General features: G+C 41.0%; 1 protein-coding gene across 1 annotated transcript in view; it reads left to right on the forward strand.

Moving 5' to 3' along the window:
* The window catches only part of RAD54B (RAD54 homolog B), a 122,993-nt gene continuing 102,469 nt past the window's right edge, over window positions 1-20,524 (forward strand). The window contains exons 1-3 of the mRNA XM_077810008.1: window positions 1-107; window positions 9,328-9,481; window positions 11,001-11,181. Of these exons, the coding sequence (XP_077666134.1) occupies window positions 9,344-9,481; window positions 11,001-11,181 (319 nt within the window). The 5' untranslated portion in view covers window positions 1-107; window positions 9,328-9,343. The remainder of the gene's footprint in view (window positions 108-9,327; window positions 9,482-11,000; window positions 11,182-20,524) is intronic.

Below are 20,524 nucleotides of genomic sequence, written 5' to 3' on the forward strand. Positions count from 1 at the left end.
CACGCGCGGGTGCAGGATAGCTGGTGGAGTGAGGATGAGCGATAGGAGCATGCGCGGTTGAACGATGGCCGGTGGGAGGAAAGGAGGACGCATGCGCTGTGTGGCAGGTGGCTGACGGGAGCCGGTGGCTGCGGCGGGACGGTTGACTTGAGCGCGTTGTGAGTGGGGCGGGGGAGCTCGGGTGTGTGGGGCAGGGGCGCAGTGACTGAGGAGGCGGCGGAGTCCGGTACCTCCTTCCCGGCAGGGGGAGCGCAGCTCTCCTCCAGGGACAGTACGCGGATGCTGCAGTCCCGCACGGGGGGGCAGTGAGCGTCCCGCCTGACCCACCCGCAAGGGGCCTGGCAGTGAGTGCCGGGGGAAGGGGGAGCAGAGGGTACTTGTAAGCAAGCTACTGGCTTGGCGGAGGGTCCTGAGCCCTGCCTCTGTGACAAATCTGCCCTGCCCAGCAGCTCATCCCTGCTGGGCGATGCCTGCTTTGGGCATCAGGGTGTGTTCGCCCAGCCGATCGGTAAAGCGACGTTTCCTTTTGCTAATTTTTAATCTGGCTCGTCTCTGGAACAATCTTATTGCCGTGACTGGAGTGTGAGGCCTAAGAGGGAAAAACGGAAAATTGCCCCTGTATGTTTGAGATAGTGGAGTACCTAGGAGTGGAAATTTTGGTGGGCCCTGACTTGGGTGGAGGGGCAATGACAGACTGTGCTAACTCAGCTTCTCCCCTGATGCCACGCCCTCTTCCTAGGTGTCTCCAGACACTGGGCTTCACCTGCTGAGCTGGGCACGTGCATGGGGCAGTGCAGAAAATGGCAAGGCAGAGTTGCCGGAGCATAGTTTTCTGAAGGGCGGGCGCATAGCTCCTGTCCTGGATTTCAAGTGCCTGAGTGTTGCTCTGGGCTGCTGTGGCAGCACTACACCCTGACTCAGATTTGGGTGGGCTTGAATGCTACGTGGCTATGCCCCAGTGTGAGAATATTGGCAGTCACCTCTCTTCTCTAAAGTGCTCTCCCAGTTTTCTTCCAGCCACTTGTCCTGTAGAATTAGATATGCTCTGCCTTCTCATCAGAAATAAGATCTATCTTTCTTTGTTTTGAGGTAGATGATACATAACCCAGTAAATGTGTGTTTCCAGTTATATGTATACAAATTGAAATTAAAGTAATGCATCAGTCTTGAACCCCTAGTACAGGCAATAAGAAATAGTGCTGCTATCTAGGGGTTTGTGTACGCTGGCAATTAACAGTGCTGCAACTTTCTCACTCAGGGGTGTGAAAAAACACCCCCCTGAGCGCAGCATGTTGCAGCTCTGTAAAGTGCAAGTGTAAGCAGTGCCCCAGCTCCGGGAGCCATGCCCCTCATTGAGGTGGATTTTTTAGAGCACTGGGAGAGCTCTCTCCCAGTGCTGCGACCTGATCACACAAGGCACATTAAAATGCTGCCATGACAGCGCTTTAGCATTGCCAATGTAGACTAGCCCAAAGATGTTAGTCTCAGGCATTGACAAGAAGTTGATTTGTATATTTATCTACTTTTTTCTGTTCCTGAACATTGCATACCTATTACTTTTGATTAAAACCTTTGGTAAAGTTTTGGGGTATAAAGTGAAATTCGTCAAAATCTCAGGTTCTCCTGATTTGTTGGGGTAGAATCTTTTAAGACTGCACTGACCCTGGAAACTCTTTTTCAATGGACTTCATTTAAAATTAAGTATTTGGATTTTAGAGATCTAATGTGCATACCATGTATAACACAAACTTTCCAGATTAATTTGCACTATTTCACAAGGTGATAGCTGGAAGTTACTGACAGTTAGGTGGGTAGATCAAGATGGGCCAGTGCTGTCCAAATTGCATTGTATTTTGTACCTATTTTGGATGTTCTTGATTATTATTCCTATACAATGATTTGACCTGATGTTATCAGGGTAGGGAAGGTGAGCCATCTGCGGTCTAAGATTGCTATATAAACATCTTGAACATGGTATCTGCTCCCTTCACAATATTAAAAAATGCAAACAAACTGGGCAGTGCAATAATTTAAGGGCCATTCTTGCATGAAATTTAAGGCCCAGGTCCCATGAACATTTAGGTAAATGCTTAACTTGATACATGTGAATAGTATAACCAACTGCAACAAGACCACTCACATTCCTTCCTGATATATAAATTGCAATACAATGGTAATGAATGCCTGTAAAGATGAGTAATATTGAAAGCCATCTCTCAGACAAACACTGGAGAAAATGCACCTACCTACCAGTCAGTTGCAGGAGAAGGACTTGTTCCAATATGGGAATTTTTCTAACAGGCCTGGAACCTTACGTCTCTATACAGATCTGCTCAGTTGTATTCTAAAAATTTGTATGTATTTGTACATAAAGGGTATTCTTTCACTGTTTGCTTTAGTAAAAGTAGGAGTGTATGTACATTGAGAAAAAGTGAGCTAGTGTAAAATTATTCTCTTGCTTTTTATATTTTTTTCTATGTTCTTTACATTATGCTTTGCAATACACCCTGTATACAATAATACATTATATGCATTGTATACAATGTATAATATTACAATAGCACCCAAAATATCCTATGGGCTGTACAGATACATAATATACTCCTGGGGGAATTCTGCACCAAAAAATTAAAAATTCTGCACGCAATATTTTAAAATGTTGCATATTTTATTTGTCAAAATAACACAATATAATCAAACCAGTTTCAATTATTTTGGTAATTTATTTCAACATACCTGACAGCAAGTATGTCTGTAACAATACAGACAACAAAAAAGATTCAGGAAATGTTTTTTGACAAATAAATTCCTTACTAGGCATATTAATAAAGAACTTTGAGTAATAATTCATTTAAACTACAATACAGAAACATATTTCCTGCACCCCTCAGAAGTAGTGCAAAGGCTTGTGGGAGTAAGGGGTAACAGAGGAATTGAGGGAGAAGGAAGTAATTGCTGGAAAGAAGGCTGGGAGTGAACATGGTGGGTATTTGGATGTAGGTGAGAGAAGTATGGAACAGGTTTTTTTTGGGGGGGGGATTGTTAGGGAGTTGGGGAGCCTCCCCCATGCAGACCTTGGCTGACCCCTTGCCTCTCTCATTCAGTCAGGTATATCTGCCCCTGTCCCCATGTGTCCGTTCACCTCCTGTCTCCATATATCCTTGCACCCCCTCTTCCCTTTCCCCATGTGCCCCTGCACACTCACTCAGCCACCCCCTTCCCTCATCCCAATGTGGCCCTGCACCCCCACTCCCATTCAGGCCCTGCTCCAGTCTGTCCTCCCACTAGCCCTTTTGAACCTATCTCACCCCCTGCAGCTCTGTGTCCTGCTTTCTCTGTGCCCCCCATATTCCATGCCTCCTCACCTGGCCTTATGGGCAAGGCGCTCTGAGGAAGGCAGCCTCTTCTCCTCCCTATCCCTAGAGGTCTGCTCCTGCCTGGAGCAGCTGCCTTCTGTTTTGGCACCACAGCATCCCCTTGTGGGTGAAAGGCATAACTGCAGTACCTCTCTGGCAGAACATTTCTTTGTATTTTCTGCAGAGAAAAACAATTCTGCTGGGGACATGAATTCTGCACGTGCACAGTGGCACAGAATTCCCCCAGAAGTGATAGTAAAGGACAATCCTTGCCCAGAGTTTATAATTTAAAAGAAGACTGGTCCTAAGAAAACATAGATAGTATGTGAAGTATAACCCTTGTAACTTGTAATAAAGTTGACTGGTATAATTTTTATTCAAGTAAAAATAGTACATTTATAAAAACAATGCAGTAAACCTAAATCTTTCCATAGATGCATGAAGATATCTGCCTGTTAAAGGTTCTTAAGTTTAACAGCAACAAAGGAACAGATATTGAATTATTATATATACAAGAAGAGTAGCCCCCGGTTGCATCAACAGAGCCATAGAAGAGACTTGCAAATCTTGAATATGATAAGGGAAAAGCAAAGATATCACTCAAAAGAAGAGTGCTTCCTAATACAACCACACTGAAAGTGACTAACATATAGGGTGAAATCAAATGGTGATCATTCTTCCATCCAGGTGTAGCTCTGCCAGTAGCTTCATACATGCACTCTGTTTGTCTGGTTAGGTAAACCTCAATTATAAAACAGTCATTAATACTAAGCATTTTTGTAACTAAATCTTTTAAGAAGTGTTTTTTCTTAACAGTAGCCCCTTAATTGCTTTTGTGTGAATGTTCTTCGAAGGGTTGCTGTGCAGCTAGTAGACCACTAGAGTGCAAAACAGTGCAGAAAAAGATTTGTGCAACTGGAGTATACAGTGGCTACCAAAACTGTGTCTGTGTCCTGTTCCCAAAAGGACAGAGATGTTTGTATCACATGGAGACCTACTAAGCTTTGACTGTATTCTTGGTCAATATCTGTCATGTAATTAAAACAAATAATTCTGGAAACCCAATTATGAAATCTGAGAGAATTAAACAAAACTTTAACCCATATATTGTGTCTCTGTACTGCCACATAACATTTTCATAGTAAAAACACATTATCTTTTTCAAGTTCTGTTGCAATAGATGCAAGTATACTGTATCAGAATGACTTCTTGGAGTATATTATAGTCTTGAGTTCATCTGCGTGAACAATGACATTTGATGTTTGGAAAGCAACTAGCACTCTGTGGGTGCTACTGGAAATAAAGGATACAGACAGGTTTCAGAGTAACAGCTGTGTTAGTCTGTATTCGCAAAAAGAAAAGGAGTACTTGTGGCACCTTAGAGACTAACCAATTTATTTGAGCATAAGCTTTCGTGAGCTACACGGCCCACGGCTGTTACTCTGAAACCTACCATACACACTGTAACCAGAGTGATCACTTAAGGTGAGCTATTACCAGCAGGAGAGCCGGGGGTGGGGGGGGGGGACCTTTTGTAGTGATAATCAAGGTGGGCCATTTCCAGCAGTTGACAAGAACGTCTGAGGAACGGTGGGGGTGGGAAGTAAACATGGGGAAATAATTTTACTTTGTGTAATGACCCATCCACTCCCAGTCTCTATTCAAGCCTAAGTTAATTGTATCCAGTTTGCAAATTAATTCCAATTCAGCAGTCTCTTGTTGGAGTCTGTTTTTGAAGTTTTTTTTGTTGAAGAATTGCCACTTTTAGGTCTGTAATTGAGTGAACAGAGAGATTGACGTGTTCTCCGACTGGTTTTTGAATGTTATAATTCTTGAAGTCTAATTTGTGTCCATTTATTCTTTTACATAGAGACTGTCCAGTTTGGCCAATGTACATGGCAGAGGGGCATTGCTGGCACATGATGGCATCTATCACATTGGTAGATGTGCAGGTGAACAAGCCTCTGATAGTGTGGCTGATGTGATTAGGCCCTATGATGGTGTCCCCTGAATAGATATGTAGACACAGTTGGCAATGGGCTTTGTTGCAAGGATAGGTTCCTGGGTTAGTGGTTCTGGTGTGTGGTGTGTGTTTGCTGGTGAATATTTGCTTCAGGTTGGGGGGGCTGTCTGTAAGCAAGGACTGGCTTGTCTCCCAAGATCTGTGAGAGTGATGAGTCATCCTTCAGGATAGGTTGTAGATCCTTGAGGATGCGTTGGAGAGGTTTTAGTTGGGGGCTGACGGTGATGGCTAGTGGCGTTCTGTTATTTTCTTTGTTGGGCCTGTCCTGTAGTAGGTGACTTCAGGGTACTCTTCTGGCTCTGTCAATCTGTTTCTTCACTTCAGCAGGTGGGTATTGTAGTTGTAAGAATGCTTGCTAGAGATCTTGTAGGTGTTTGTCTCTGTCTGAGGGGTTGGAGCAAATGTGGTTGTATGGTAGAGCTTGGCTGTAGACAATGGATCGTGTGGTGTGGTCTGGATGAAAGCTGGAGGCATGTACGTAGGAATAGCGGTCAGTAGGTTTCCGGGATAGGATGGTGTTTATGTGATCGTTGCTCATTAGCACCGTTGTGCCCAGGAAGTGGATCTCTCGTGTGGACTGGTCCAGGCTGAGATTGATGGTGGGATGAAAATTGTTGAAATCATGGTGAAATTCCTCAAGGGCTTCTTTTCCTGGGTCCAGATGATGAAGATGTCATTAATGTAGCGCAAGTAGAGTAGGGTATTAGGGGACGAGAGCTGAGAAAGCGTTGTTCTAAGTCAGCCCTAAAAATGTTGGCATACTGTGGGGCCATGCAGGTACCCCTAGCAGTGCCGCTGATTTGAAGGTATACATTGTCCCCAAATGTGAAATAGTTATGGGTGAGGACAAAGTCACAAAGTTCAGCTACCAGGTTTGCTGTGACATCATGGGGGATACTGTTCCTGACGGCTTGTAGTCCATCTTTGTGTGGAATGTTGGTGTAGAGGGCTTCTACATCCATAGTGGCCAGGATGGTGTTTTCAGGAAGATCACCGATGGATTGTAGTTTCCTCAGGAAGTCAGTGGTGTCTCGAAGATAGCTGGGAGTGCTGGTAGCGTAGGGCCTGAGGAGGGAGTCTACATAGCCAGACAATCCTGCTGTCAGCGTGCCAATGCCTGAGATGATGGGGCGTCCAGGATTTCCAGGTTTATGGATCTTGGGTAGCAGATCGAATACCCCAGGTTGGGGTTCCAGGGGTGTGTCTGTGTGGATTTGTTCTTGTGCTTTTTCAGGGAGTTTCTTGAGCAAATGCTGTAGTTTCTTTTGGTAACTCTCAGTGGGATCAGAGGGTAATGGCTTGTAGAAAGTGGTGTTGGAGAGCTGCCTAGCAGCCTCTTGTTCATATTCCGACGTATTCATGATGACGACAGCACCTCCTTTGTCAGCCTTTTTGATTATGATGTCAGAGTTATTTCTGAGGCTGTGGATGGCATTGTGTTCTGCATGGCTGAGATTATGGGGCAAGTGATGCTGCTTTTCCACAATTTCAGCCCGTGCACGTCAGCGGAAGCACTCTATGTAGAAGTCCAGTCTGTTTCGACCTTCAGGAGGAGTCCACCCAGAATCCGACTTTTTGTAGTCTTGGTAGGAAGGTCTCTGTGGGTTAGTATGTTGTTCAAAGGTGTGTTGGAAATATTCCTTGAGTCGGACACGTTGAAAATAGGATTCTGAGTCACCACAGAACTGTATCATGTTCGTGGGGGTGGAGGGACAGATTCTTCTGCTGGGCTAAGAGTATAGTTGGATAGATTAACAATATTGCTGGGTGGGTTAAGGGAACTACTGTTGTGGCCCCTTGTGGCATGTAGTAGTTTAGATAGTTTAGTGTCCTTTTTCTTTTGTAGAGAAGCAAAGTGTGTGTTGTAAATGGCTTGTCTAGTTTTTGTAAAGTCCAGCCATGAGGAAGTTTGTGTGGAAGGTTGATTTTTTAGGAGAGTATCCATTTTTGAGAGCTCATTCTTAATCTTTCCCTCTTTGCTGTAGAGGATGTTGATCAGGTAGTTCCGCAATTTCTTTGAGAGCGTGTGGCACAAGCCGTCAGCATAGTCTGTGGTATGTAGATTGTAATGGATTTTTTACCTTCAGTCCTTTTTGTATGATGTCCATCTGTTTGCATTTGGAAAGGAAGATGTCTGTCTGTATCTGTACAAGTTTTTTCATGAAGTTGATAGATTTCCATTCCATACAGCTAAATGCATAATAACATTCAAAAACCAGTTGGAGGACACTTCAGTCTCTCTGGTCACTCAATTACAGACCTAAAAGTTGCAGTTCTTCAACAAAAAAACTTCAAAAACAGACTCCAACAAGAGACTGCTGAATTGGAATTAATTTGCAAACTGGATACAATTAACTTAGGCTTGAATAGAGACTGGAAATGGATGAGTCATTACAAAAAGTAAAACTATTTTCCCATGTTTATTCCCCTCCCGCACCGTTCCTCAGACGTTCTTGTCAACTGCTGGAAATGGCCCACCTTGATTATCACTACAAAAGCTTCCCCCACCCCCCCCGCTCTTCTGCTGGTAATATGACAGGTTTCAGAGTAACAGCCGTGTTAGTCTGTATTCGCAAAAAGACAAGGAGTACTTGTGGCACCATAGAGACAAACCAATTTATTTGAGCACAAGCTTTCGTGAGCTACAGCTCACTTCATCGGATGCATACTGTGGAAAATACAGAAGATGTTTTTATACACACCGACCATGAAAAAATGGATGTTTATCACTACAAAAGGTTTTCTCTCCCCCCACCCCACTCTCCTGCTGGTAACAGCTTATCTAAAGTGATCACTCTCCTTACAATGTGTATGATATTTGTGCTGGAAATGGCCCACCTTGATTATCATACACATTGTAAGAAGAGTGATCACTTTACATAAGCTGTTACCAGCAGGAGAGTGGGGTGGGGGGAGAGAAAACCTTTTGTAGTGATAAACATCCATTTTTTCATGGTCGGTGTGTATAAAAACATCTTCTGTATTTTCCACAGTATGCATCCGATGAAGTGAGCTGTAGCTCACGAAAGCTTGTGCTCAAATAAATTGATTTGTCTCTATGGTGCCACAAGTACTCCTTTTCTTTTTGCTGGTAATAGCTCACCTTAAGTGATCACTCTCGTGACAGTGTGTATGGTAACACCCATTGTTTCATGTTCTCTATGTATATAAATATCCCCACTGCATTTTCAACTGAATGCATCTGATGAAGTGAGTTGTAGCTCACAAAAGCTTATGCTCAAATAAATTTTTTAGTCTCTAAGGTGCCACAAGTACTCCTTTTCTGAAAGGATACAGAGTAATTGTCCTGACTGTAACAGTGCATATAGAGCTGAGACTATACCCAGCTCTATTCGCATCTTGATAAGGGGAGTTTACACAACCAGTTTGATTATTAATTGATTATTAATTAGTTGATTATTAAAGGCAGAATTCTAACCTCAAATGCGCATCTTGAACATTCAGTACTCTGTTTATAAGTAAAGTAATGGATTTTTCAAGATTAGCTGTGGAGGGCACAAGAGAAGTTTCCATTCCCAAATGTCTGTCTTTATTAGTCCATGTACAGTTTGTAGAAAAGCAATTTGTATACTGTTCATCCTTAAAATACCTCTTGTTCTTGAGAAGTGCATCATTGACTTCTCAGGTGAAAGTGGAAATGTTAATGACCGAGTCCTACAGTGTGGATTAGTAAAGATACAGTTTACTATTTCCATTCCTCTCTTTTTAATTACAGTAGTTGCATGTCTTGTTTGAACATCTTACATCAGTTTTGTACATATAGTATGTTAAACCTGAGAACTAAAATTGCTCTTGGAAATGATCTGAGATACAGACTGTGTGATAGATGCTTTCATTTTTAAGATGTGCATGTAGAGTGATATCCTGAAATATTTCTGCCGTTAAAGGTTCTTGCCCCCAAAAATTTCTGTATCTGCTGTTTTTCAGACTGGCGGAAGTAAATATGAGGCGATCAGCAGCTCCAAGTCAACGTCTAGGGAATTCAGCTAAAAAGCCAAGGTTTATACCCCCAGGAAAAAATAACACAATCTGTCTGAAGAAAGAAAATGAACAGCTGGTTCCAGAAATTAAGTTGACTGAGGTAAAAAGAAAAATGGGATGGGGAAACATTTAGCTATGCAGCACCACAACTAAAATATGCCAACAGTAATTAATTCTTACTCATGCAAGTAGTCGTAATGGGTCAGATTCTGACCTTAACTCATGCTGAATTGCACCTTATTCCTCAAGTAGTCCCATTACTACTCCCACTTCACCATTGAAGTAAAAGTGCTACCTATGAATAAAAAGTATCAGAATTCAGCATATATACAAGTCTTACTGTAGCCAACGCGTGGATTGCAGGGTTGGCCTATACGTCACTGGGTTACTGAGAGACTGGACTGTAAAATGTTTTGAATGTCCTGGCAAAAGCATTTCAGAAAAGAAGGTCCTTTCTTAAGATGGATAATTCAAAAATGTCAATACACTGAGTCACAGTGTGGCTACAAGACAGCAAAGCCTCTGATATAGAAAAAGGTTCAGTATGTCCTCATTTTAGTATATCTTTAATTTTAAGGCTTCTGTTGAATAGAAGTCATAAGTAGAAGTTGCTGCTTTTGTGGATGGCCATTTATATTAAAAGCACATTTATTTATTTTCATGTATCCATGTGTATACACACAAATATACATAGTAGAGGCTTGATTTTTCCTTATGTATGAATAGTACCTTACTTCTCAGCAGGTACCACTGAAAATCTATGGGACTATTCAGCGTAAATAAAGGGTGGCAGAATTTGGACTAGAGTAACTTGCAAACTTAGAGAAGGAATGATTAATCCTGACCTGTATAATCAAACTTCAAAATTGCAGAGAGCTACTAAAGTTTGGATGTGGGTAGTACCTAATTATTGTCTTAAATTGGCAACAGGAGAAATTTAGATTTTAATATTTTTGTATAGTCTGAACTGGTATTTTCTGTAATACGTTTAAATATGGAAAAGAACTATATATCTTTCAAGGATGTACTCATCTGGAGTACTGTGTCCAGTTTTGGGCCCCACACTACAAGAAGGATGTGGAAAAATTGGAAAGAGTCCAGCGGAGGGCAACAAAAATGATTATAGGGGACTGGAACACATGAGTTATGAGGAGAGGCTGAGGGAACTGGGATTGTTTAGTCTGCAGAAGAGAAGAATGAAGGGGGATTTGATAGCTGATTTCAACTACCTGAAAGGGGGTTCCAAAGAGGATGGATCTAGACTTTTCTCAGTGGTAGCAGATGACAGAACAAGAAGTAATGGTCTCAAGTTGCTGTGGGGGAGGTTTAGGTTGGATATTAGGAAAAACTTTTTCACTAGGTGAGTGGTGAAGCACTGGAATGGGTTACCGAGGGAGCTGGTGGAATCTCCTTTCTTTGAGGTTTTTAAGGTCAGGCTTGACAAAGCCCTGCCTGGGATGATTTAGTTGGGAATTGGTCCTGCTTTGAGCAAGGGGTTGGACTAGATGACCGCCTGAGATCCCTTCCAACCCTAATATTTTTTTATTCTATTAAAGGCAGATTTTTCACTTTTGCATTAAGGGTAGGGAAAATGCTACCCTGAATTTCTGTTTTTGCAGGTAGAAGAGAAACAGCAGAATGGCTCTAGGCATATAAGAGCTCTTTCTAGAATATGTGGTATAAATATAAATTCTACACAGGCTGTGGAATCTCTTGAAGAAATAAGCTCCATGGAAAAGTGTAATGGAGAAAATGAATGTGAGGCTGCTGGAATGAAAAAAGTAAATAGACCTAAAGCAGGTAAGATATATCACAGCAACTTTAAAAAAGTGGACTAATTTGGAAGTATTTGAAAAACATAAGGCTGATTTGTTACTCATTGACACGATATGAACGTTACATAAATGCTTAAAGTCTTGTAGTGGTAGCATTATCTCCTGTATTACAAAAAAATAGTAATAATAATAATTAAAGTTGCTCAAATCGACTGCTTTCCTCAACCCCTCCCTTTTATTTGGTGGGGGATCTAAAAGAAAGTGGAGACTAGCTGTTGGCGCCACCTTTCTAAGTCCTGGCCTAAACTAAAAAGTTAGGTCAACCCAGCAGCGTTGCTCAGGGATGTTCAAAGTCCACACATGAGCAACATGGGTAATCCAACGTAACCCTTGGTGTAGATGACACTAGGTTGACCAAAGGATTCCTTTGTTGACTTAGCTACCACCTCTTGGGGAGGTGGATTACCTATGCTGATGGGAGAACCCCTCCTGTTGGCGTAGGTAGTGTCTACACTGAAGTCCTACAATGCTACTGCTGTGCTGGTGTAGCGTTTCAAGTATAAACAAGCCCTAACACTTTTTGTTTTCTGTTAAATTACTATTTTTATTTTTTCTGACTTAATTTAATGATTGATTGATAATTTATTATTTTAAGTGTAGTATGTTTAATTGGGTCTGATGTTAGAAAAATTCCACAACTGTTTGTAATTTAAACTATACAATTTGTGACTCTTTATAACCATTGGAATTGTAATCAAGTCTTTGTTTAACAAAGTGATGTTCAACCCTATTATAAAATGTGACTGTGATGAGATGGTTTAACATTTTTGCTTACATTTTTACAGAACTTCATAATACATGTTGGTGCATATGATCACGTGGCTTCTTTGGAGTAGTTGTTAGGGACTTCTTTCAGAACGTTGTTTTTTGAGTCTTTACCTGATCTGTCTTGTAATGATTGCAAGGAACTGTGAAAATGGTGGTTAGAAATTGTTTTGTCCTCATGGATTATGGTGACCTACGCTTTCACAATAAAATCATAAACCTCGGTTTGTTTGAAAGGGACTTCTCAACTTTTTAAGGCCCTCACGTTTACCTGTCTTACACGTTAACTCCTGTTCCTTCTGATGCTTATAAATTAAATATAAATTTTTAAGTGTTTGGGTGGTAGGAAGAATGGCCAGAGGACAACTTTATTTGGTTTTGAGTAATTTATGGTCTGCTGTGATGTAAGTGCATGTTCAATGTTTGTGTTCTCTGGGTCCATTAAATTGCACACTGGCAGATACTTCAAAATGACATACTTGTGGAGGAACCTCTATCAGCAGATTCCCCCACAAAAATTGCTACAGAAGTGAAAGATTCCCCCTGGAAGTCATAGTGCTAAAGGGAGAAAACTGCTGGCATATCTTCCCTGTGAAGATCCATGTTAGTACTTCTGAAATAGAGTTGTGAATAGAGGGACATAGTGTTGCTTAATGGATAGAGCACTGGACTAAAACTCAGGACACTGAGTTCTGTTCCCAGCTCGCCTGCTGGGTGACAGTTGACAAGTCACTTCATCTCTTGTGTCTCAGTTTCTCCTTTTGTAAAATGGATACTGACCTCCTTTGTAAAGCACTGATGAAAAGCACTATATAAGAAGAGCTTTATTTTGTTATAAATACTGCTTAAAGTAATCACTGTTATTTAGATACAACTACCAGCTTCTGCTAGCGTATCCCTGGATCCAGCCTTTACCAAGACTTAATTTGTTTTCAATATCCTATATTTTCCAAGGTACCCATATAAGTCCTATCAGTTGTACCAATTCATGTGCTACTCGGCATAACGAGCGCAACAATTATGTAAACGATGTAAGCCATAAACTTCAGTCAGAGCATGAAACTTAATAATCAATTTTATTTTGTTAAAGCTTCTGCTATTTATGAAACTCAAAAATAATGGAAACTGCTCATGAAAATCAGATTGCATAGATTTTTTTTTGACTAATGAATTATATATGAATTTTCTAGCCAGGTGGTAAAATCAGTTGGTTTGGTTAAAGGGATATTATCACGATGATGTAATTTAAAGCTGGGTGTTTTAGATGATTAAAAGAATTTAACAAATCTTAATTTCTTCTACCATATTCGTTTGTTACCTACAAATCATTCAGTGTGGACAGTGAAGCTCGATTAGTAAGTTTCACTTTTTGCTTCTTCGGTACTGGCACAATGCTGCTGTGTTTTTTAGGTTTCAAAAATAGCAGGAGAATGTGCAAATAAATGCCTCAGTTTTGATTGAAATTCTTATGAAGCACCTGGGGATGCTGAAACAATTGAGTTCATTTGGATGGTCATTCTGATACCTCTCCTGGAGAATGCTCTGCATTCAATCTTTTAAAACCTGAAAATTGACATTCCAGCTGCACATTTTCATTGTGTCCCTTTTCTGGAGCATATACAATTGTATTAGATAGCAACTATGTAAATACTGTGTTCATATCTAACATTAAAAACCTCTTGCCTTGCTAGCTTTAGTTTAGATTGAAATTATTATGGATTTGTTTTCTGGAAAATTTTACTGATTTAAAACTGCATGTTCTCAGACACTCAACCCTGAAGAATTTTTGCACTGAATTTTAATATTTTAGGTGTAGATTGACAAAAAGGTCCTATTACACAACAAGCCATTTAAGTATAATTATGACTAGTGAAAAATATGATGCTCCTTCAAAAATACATCATTTTGGAGGATTTTTTTTTATCATTACTTTTGTTGGAAAATTAGACTCATTTGAAGTGGCAAAGTGTGGTAGTGTAACTTGGCGGGTTCTTTTGTATTTAGAACATAGGACACGATGGCAGCTAAGTTAGCTTGTATAATAACAAAGCATGGTGACTGAGCTGGTATTTGCTACCAGCACATCTTGAAAACTTAGAACAATGCTACTAGTGAGTGAATACATTTGGTGCTGTGATTTCCTACATAAGAGAGGACCTCTGAGCCCTCTCTTAGTATAAATAAGTGCTACTTCTAAATCAATCCAAAGGAGGTAGCAGGAGTGGGCAGGTCTTAATGAAGAAGGGAAAGGATGGTTTTGCAGTTCAAGCATTGGACTGGAACTTGGGAACTTTGTTCAGTTCCTGATTTTGTCACAGGCTTCATATATGACTATGGGCAAATCAGTTACCTGTGCCTCAGTTCTCATCAGCAAAATGAGGTGGCAATACTTCTGTATTTTACAGGGGCTTTGTAGGGTGCTAAGTGCCATGAAGAGACTAAGGTCATGTCTACACCTATAGTGCTGCAGCAGCGCAGCTGTACTGATGCAGCTGCGTTGCAGCAGCGCATCTGGTGAAGACACTTTATGCTGATGGGCGAGAGCTCTCCCATTGGCATAATAAAACCACATCCGCAAATGGCAGAACTATGTCAACTGGAGAAACTCTGTGGACATGAGCGCTTATGTTGGTGTAACTTGTGTCACTCAAGGGGGTGGTTTATTCACACCCCTGAGTGACCTAAATTATGCCGACATAGGCTCTAGACATAGCCTATATAAATCTTATTTGTTAGAACTCTTCCCACCCATTTGTATATGGGACACCTTACCCTTTATTCCTTCGTTTGATGTCCTGAGAGAGTGATGTGCTCTCTCTCCTTTTATCTGGTAACATTCTGTCTTTTTATTACTGTTTTATTTCTTGGTGAAGAGTGGGTGAGGTTTCTGTCTTCTCTTTTATTTATTTTTTTGGCTTTTCCTTTTTCCTGCATTTCAAAGTTTGCATGCTCTTTGGAAATAGTATACATTGAGAATTCCTGGAGGCCATGCCAAATATACTTTCTTTGCTAACCTGACTACCATGGCAGCAGAGAGAAGGAAAATTTGATTTGTAGAACTGGTATCTGACACTACAGCTTTCTTCATGTGAACTTCTCCTGCTGCCGGCTGCTTTGTGGCAGCTACATGAATAGAAGGTGGCTTTTAAGAAGAAGGCCTCCAGCCAGATCACATTTACATTGGAAAGGTGGAGGGGAGACAGCAAAGCGAGGCAAGGCGGGGGCCGAGGGGAATCCAGTAGTTTATTTAACTTTGCCCTTATTGCTCTTCTTCCTTGCCTCCAGACTAGTCTAGTGCCCTCACGTTGGGCAACAGTGTTCTTATGCAAGAAGTTTGGGTAGTTTTAAAAAAAATCTTTAATATGTTTGAAAAAAGTGTGATATATTTCTCAGTACGAAAATTCTTAAGAGTACTGAGTTCAGAAGCTGTCAGGGAGAATCTAGTTGCGCTTGATAAATCTCTCTGCCTTCTCCTAATTGCCTGTCAAGTTTCACTTGTAACCAGTGTGACAGTAGCTTGCATTTGGAGTGTCAGTGGATATACATCAGTGTCTTTGTGCACAGTAACATTCTTAATTGTCTAATCTTGAATTGAGAATGATAAAACTAATAGTTTCTATCAATCTGAATTGAACAGTACATTTAACTGAATATTTTTGATTAATCATTTTTTCATGGGATTTCTTCAGTTGTATTCAGCTGGAAAACTGAAGTGAGTCAAACAATTTTTTATTCTCAAGAGTGTGCTAGGTGGACTTATTCAAATCACTGTGCTGAACTGTGAGAAATTTAACTTAAATCAGGCTTTCAGTTTAATAAATACAAATCACAGAGAAAGCATTACAAAGCATTAATTAAAAACACAAGCATATCTTAAACTTGCTTACTGCTGTTTTTAATGAAAGCTTTAAAAGGAAACTTGAAATAGAACAAGAGGACAAAACATAACTGGACATTCGGAAGATTCAACATCTGAACCTCAGATGAACGAAGATAGTTCATAAATGTATTAAATTACTTTATAGAATTAAAAGCAATAAATCCTTATAAGTATTACTGTACTGTCAATTCAGTGTGAGACTAGAATGATTACAACCAATAAAAATAACATGGAAAGAGCAGGGAAAAGTGAAACCCAAATAGTTATTCAAAATTAAGAAAAAAATCTGGTAAATAAGTTGTTCTTTTCTCACAATGGAGTATGTCAAATTTATTCTTATGTCACTGTTGATCAGGAAAAATATACTCCTTGCTGTGCTCCGAATACCCCCCAAACCTTGCAAAAGTTAGCAGCACAAAAGGCTGCATCTTGCACTCTAGCGCTTGTAGATTCAGATTTAAGCATATCTAACTTTCTCTGACGTACCTGTTGAGAAAAGTCAGGAAATATGGATGTGGTAACCCCCAAATAACCAGGGTGGATTTGATTTAAATCAAATTGATTTAAATCACTAGTCGGGGAGTCTTGATTTAATCATGGATTTCTACATAAAAGTGCATTCTTGTTGGTTGTTATAACCTTTAATACATATTCGTCACAATTCAGAGATAGATGTAGGTTTCATTTTTAGAAGGTACACACTACATTTTTAAACAGTGATTTATTTTGAAAACTTTTCAGATTATTTTTACAGCTATATCAGAAAATGAATGATTGTTTGGTTATTTCATTTACCAAAGGTAAATGAAGCAGATATTTATGAAGTCATTGGGAGGTGAACTATTTACAGTTCAACAGGTTAATCATTAATATTTGGAGGATTTTCTTGCCATGCTGTATTAGGAGGAGAACATCACCAGACAGACATTTCAATTGTTTTATTTAACTAAAACAACAATGTTATGGATTCTGGATTTTTTTCTTCAGCAAACATATAATATTTTAACAAAACAAGCATATGAATTTTTGAATTTAGTTAAACATTCAAGTTTTTTAAAATCAGGTTTGTTTTTGTTAAAATTGTTTTAAATTAAAATAGTTAAATGAAATATTAAAAAAAAAATTAAATAGACTATGGCAGCCAGGTCAACATGAGAAACTTAAAATATTGGCTTTTGCTGCTAACTCAGTCGTCTTCACCTTCATTTTCCTGTTTTGTTCACAATCTGGAAAAGAAAAACAAGCTTTCCTGCTTTTTGAGGTCCCAAATGATTTCTCAATTTGGAATGAATTAGTCCAAAGGAAGAAAATATTCTTTTTACACCAGCAGAAGAAGCTACTGCTGTTAAAATTGAGATTACCTCTTCAACAGTCTCTGAATCCAAGTGCTTAAGCAGGGGTCTCAAAGTCCTGGCCTGTGGGCCACCTAAGAACCTCACCACTGCGGCTCGTGGAAAATTTTTAAAAAGTTCTTTCATCCGGCCCTCATGGCTGCCAGTGGAGAGGGCGGGAGAGGAGCGGGCAGGAGAGATTCACATGCCCCTCCCCACTATGTTGCTCCATCCTGCTGCTCCTGGGACCCTCTCGGGGGTTGCACTTGGCAAAGTGTCATTCACCTCGGGCAGCTCCGCTCCCTGCAAGCGGTTCCCTATCCCTGTTGTTGCCGGCGGAGCTGTGGAGGAGAGACCCATGCAGCCACACTGCCGGCTGTCTGCTGCAGGCGCTGCCCTCTGCAGTTCCTGTTGGCTGGGGAGAGGGACAGAGATATACCATCACTAGTCGCCGAGCAGAGTTGGCCATGGAGGCAGCATCGTTAGTTGCCAGGCAGAGTCATCCATGGAAGCAGTGTCACTAATCGCCCGGGCAGTCAGCCGGGGCGGCATGAGGCCAAGGGAGCGAGGACAAAGGATGGGAAACGGGCTGGGAGGTGGTGTGAACACCATCTGCAGTGACATTATTGGCCTGCTGGGAGGATTTGAGGACTGGCACTGGCCCTAAGGTAAATTGAGTTTGAGACCCCTGGCTTAAGTGACTTCCACCAGTTCACTGGTGTGACTTTCTTTAAAACTTCATCAGCAAACATGTTTCTTGAATGGTTCTTATTCCCAAACTGGGTCTCTTTTATGGCCTGCTGCCATTATAGGTTTTCCTTTCTAGTGAGATAATGGTATGGTAGATCTCAAATCAATGAAGGCTACGCTCATAAAGACCTGAAGACTTCTGGAATATGCTGCTCAAACAGTTTCACTTTTGTTTCTACTGCCTGTCCCTCCCTTTTCACATTTATCTCCAGACTTCTTCTCCTTGTCCAAATCTATTCCATCCCCAACCATCTTCTATTCATTGAACGTTTTGAAACTTTGCACTTTTAGAGAGAGGTAAGGGATTGACTTTTTGTGCACAAATTTGCAGAGGGACAGTAAGGTTGAGGTCTGTTGTTTCTCACCTCTATAAATTGTTTGTTAACTTGCTTGTTAACAGCAAAAATGTTCTCTGGAGTGGAGACACAAATCCACAGTTAGAGAACTGCAAAACTAAGCATCTCTGATGGTATATTCCAGACTGAGCATTGAGTCCCATTGGGTAGATAGAAAGATTAACCTAAATAATCTACACAGAAGCCCCTGGAACCCCATAAAATTGGGTCCCTAATCCATGAATTATTGAAACTCATTTACAAAACTTTTCTTAAACATTACATGAATATATTCTCACGCTATAGAATTAGTTTTATAATCCCTGTTCCATGATAAGATACATTATATCTCAAAGATATCTTAATTAAAACTATCTTTAGATAGTTTTTTCCTCAAAAAGCATTTCATCAAAAAAATTTGATTTTTTTTTTAAATCATTGATTTTTATCCACCCTGCAAATAAGTATCATGTTTTCTGACCTTGTTTCTAGAAAGAAACATGTCTATCGGTGGAAGCCAAGAAAGAGACCATTTTCAGGGTTACTGTTGGCAAGGGCTATCCAATAACTTCTAACTTTTGTTTTGGGCCTGGTCTGATTTGGGCCCCAGGCACGGGCATTATCACTGTTTTACTAATAAGGAAACAAATAAAGAGGCCGGTTTCTGTGAGCTGATGTACAAGTCAGTGACAGAGCTGGAGCTAGAACCCACGTCTTTGATACCGAGTGTCAACTAATAGACGACACGACCAGTTGTGGTTATGGAGAGGAATGAAAAAGGACTAGGGAAAGAGAGAGTGGAAAGAGGAATGGAGACAAATAGACAGATTTAGAGGAGGAAGTGGGTGAGGTCAATTTGATTGAAAGGAAAACAATCTAATAGTTAGCTGATTTATTAATAGGCTTGTCAGGCTTTTAATACTCCTTTGATATAAACAAAAGAACAGCAAAGGAACCAGCTGCAGGAGTAAAAAGGAAATGCAGGCAGAAGTCCAGCAACAGAGTGGGGGTTACCCACTTTATTGCACCCAATGCAGCATTTATGATTACCTGCCCTATGGGCAGGTGGCGTATGTATGCATTCGGTGCAAGGAGCTCCTGGTCCTCAGAGACCGTGTACGGGCTTTGGAGACCAGAGTGGCTGAACTGAAGGAGCTGAGGGAGACAGAGAGGTACATTGATGAGACTTTCCAGGACACAGTAGAACGGTGTCCCCCAGTCTGACAGCCTCTGTGCTGTTGAGGAGGATGAAAGTCCCAGGGAAGGAGGGCATCTAACTGAAGCAGACGCAACCAATCCGATAGTTGGGACCCTCCTTCCAGATGATCATGTGGTATCCTCTCGCACTGAGGATACCTCTCCGGGGGAGGGAACTCTAGCTATTAGAAAGAGGCAGGCATTAGTAATGGGTTTGTTAGTCTCTAAGGTGCCACAAGTCCTCCTTTTCTTTTTGCGAATACAGACTAACACGGCTGCTACTCTGAAACCTGTCATTATGCAAGGCACTGAATTTAGCCGTATGGAGTGGAAATCTATCAACTTCATGAAAAAACTCATACAGATACAGACAGACATCTTCCTTTCCAAAACCAGACAGATGGACATCATATCAAAAGGACTGAAGGTAGCCACTGAATGCATCTGATGTAGTAAGCTGTAGCTCATGAAAGCTTATGCGCAAATAAATTTTAGTCTCTAAGGTGCCAGAATACTCCTTTTCTTCTATCATTAGAAACATAGATAGTTGGGTTTGCGATGACCGGGAGAACCGCATGATGACTTGCCTGCCTGATGCGAAGGTTGCGGGTCTCTCAAGACCTCTAGATAGACTTATGTGTAGTGCTGGAGAGGATCCGGTGGTCATGGTACATGTAGGTACCAATGACATAGGGAAGGATAGGAGAGAGGTCCTGGAAGCCAAATTTAGATGGCTAGGTAAGAGATTGAAGTCCAGGACCTCCCTGGTAGCATTCTCTGAGATGCTCCCAGTTCCACGTGCAGGGCCAGTTAGACAGGCAGAACTGCAGAGTCTCAATGTGTGGCTGAGAGGATGGTTTAGATTTATTGGGAACTGGGGAAACTTTTGGGAAAGGGGGAGCCTATACAGGAAGGATAGGCTCCACCTAAACCAAAATCGAACCAAACTGCTGGCACTTAACATTAAAAAGGTCATAGAGCAGTTTTTAAACTAAGGGCTGGGGGAAAGCCAACAGATGTGGAGGAACACATGGTTCGGACATTCCTTAG

The sequence above is a fragment of the Eretmochelys imbricata genome, chromosome 2 (assembly GCF_965152235.1).
Source record: "Eretmochelys imbricata isolate rEreImb1 chromosome 2, rEreImb1.hap1, whole genome shotgun sequence".
Classification (NCBI taxonomy): Eukaryota; Metazoa; Chordata; order Testudines; family Cheloniidae; genus Eretmochelys; species Eretmochelys imbricata.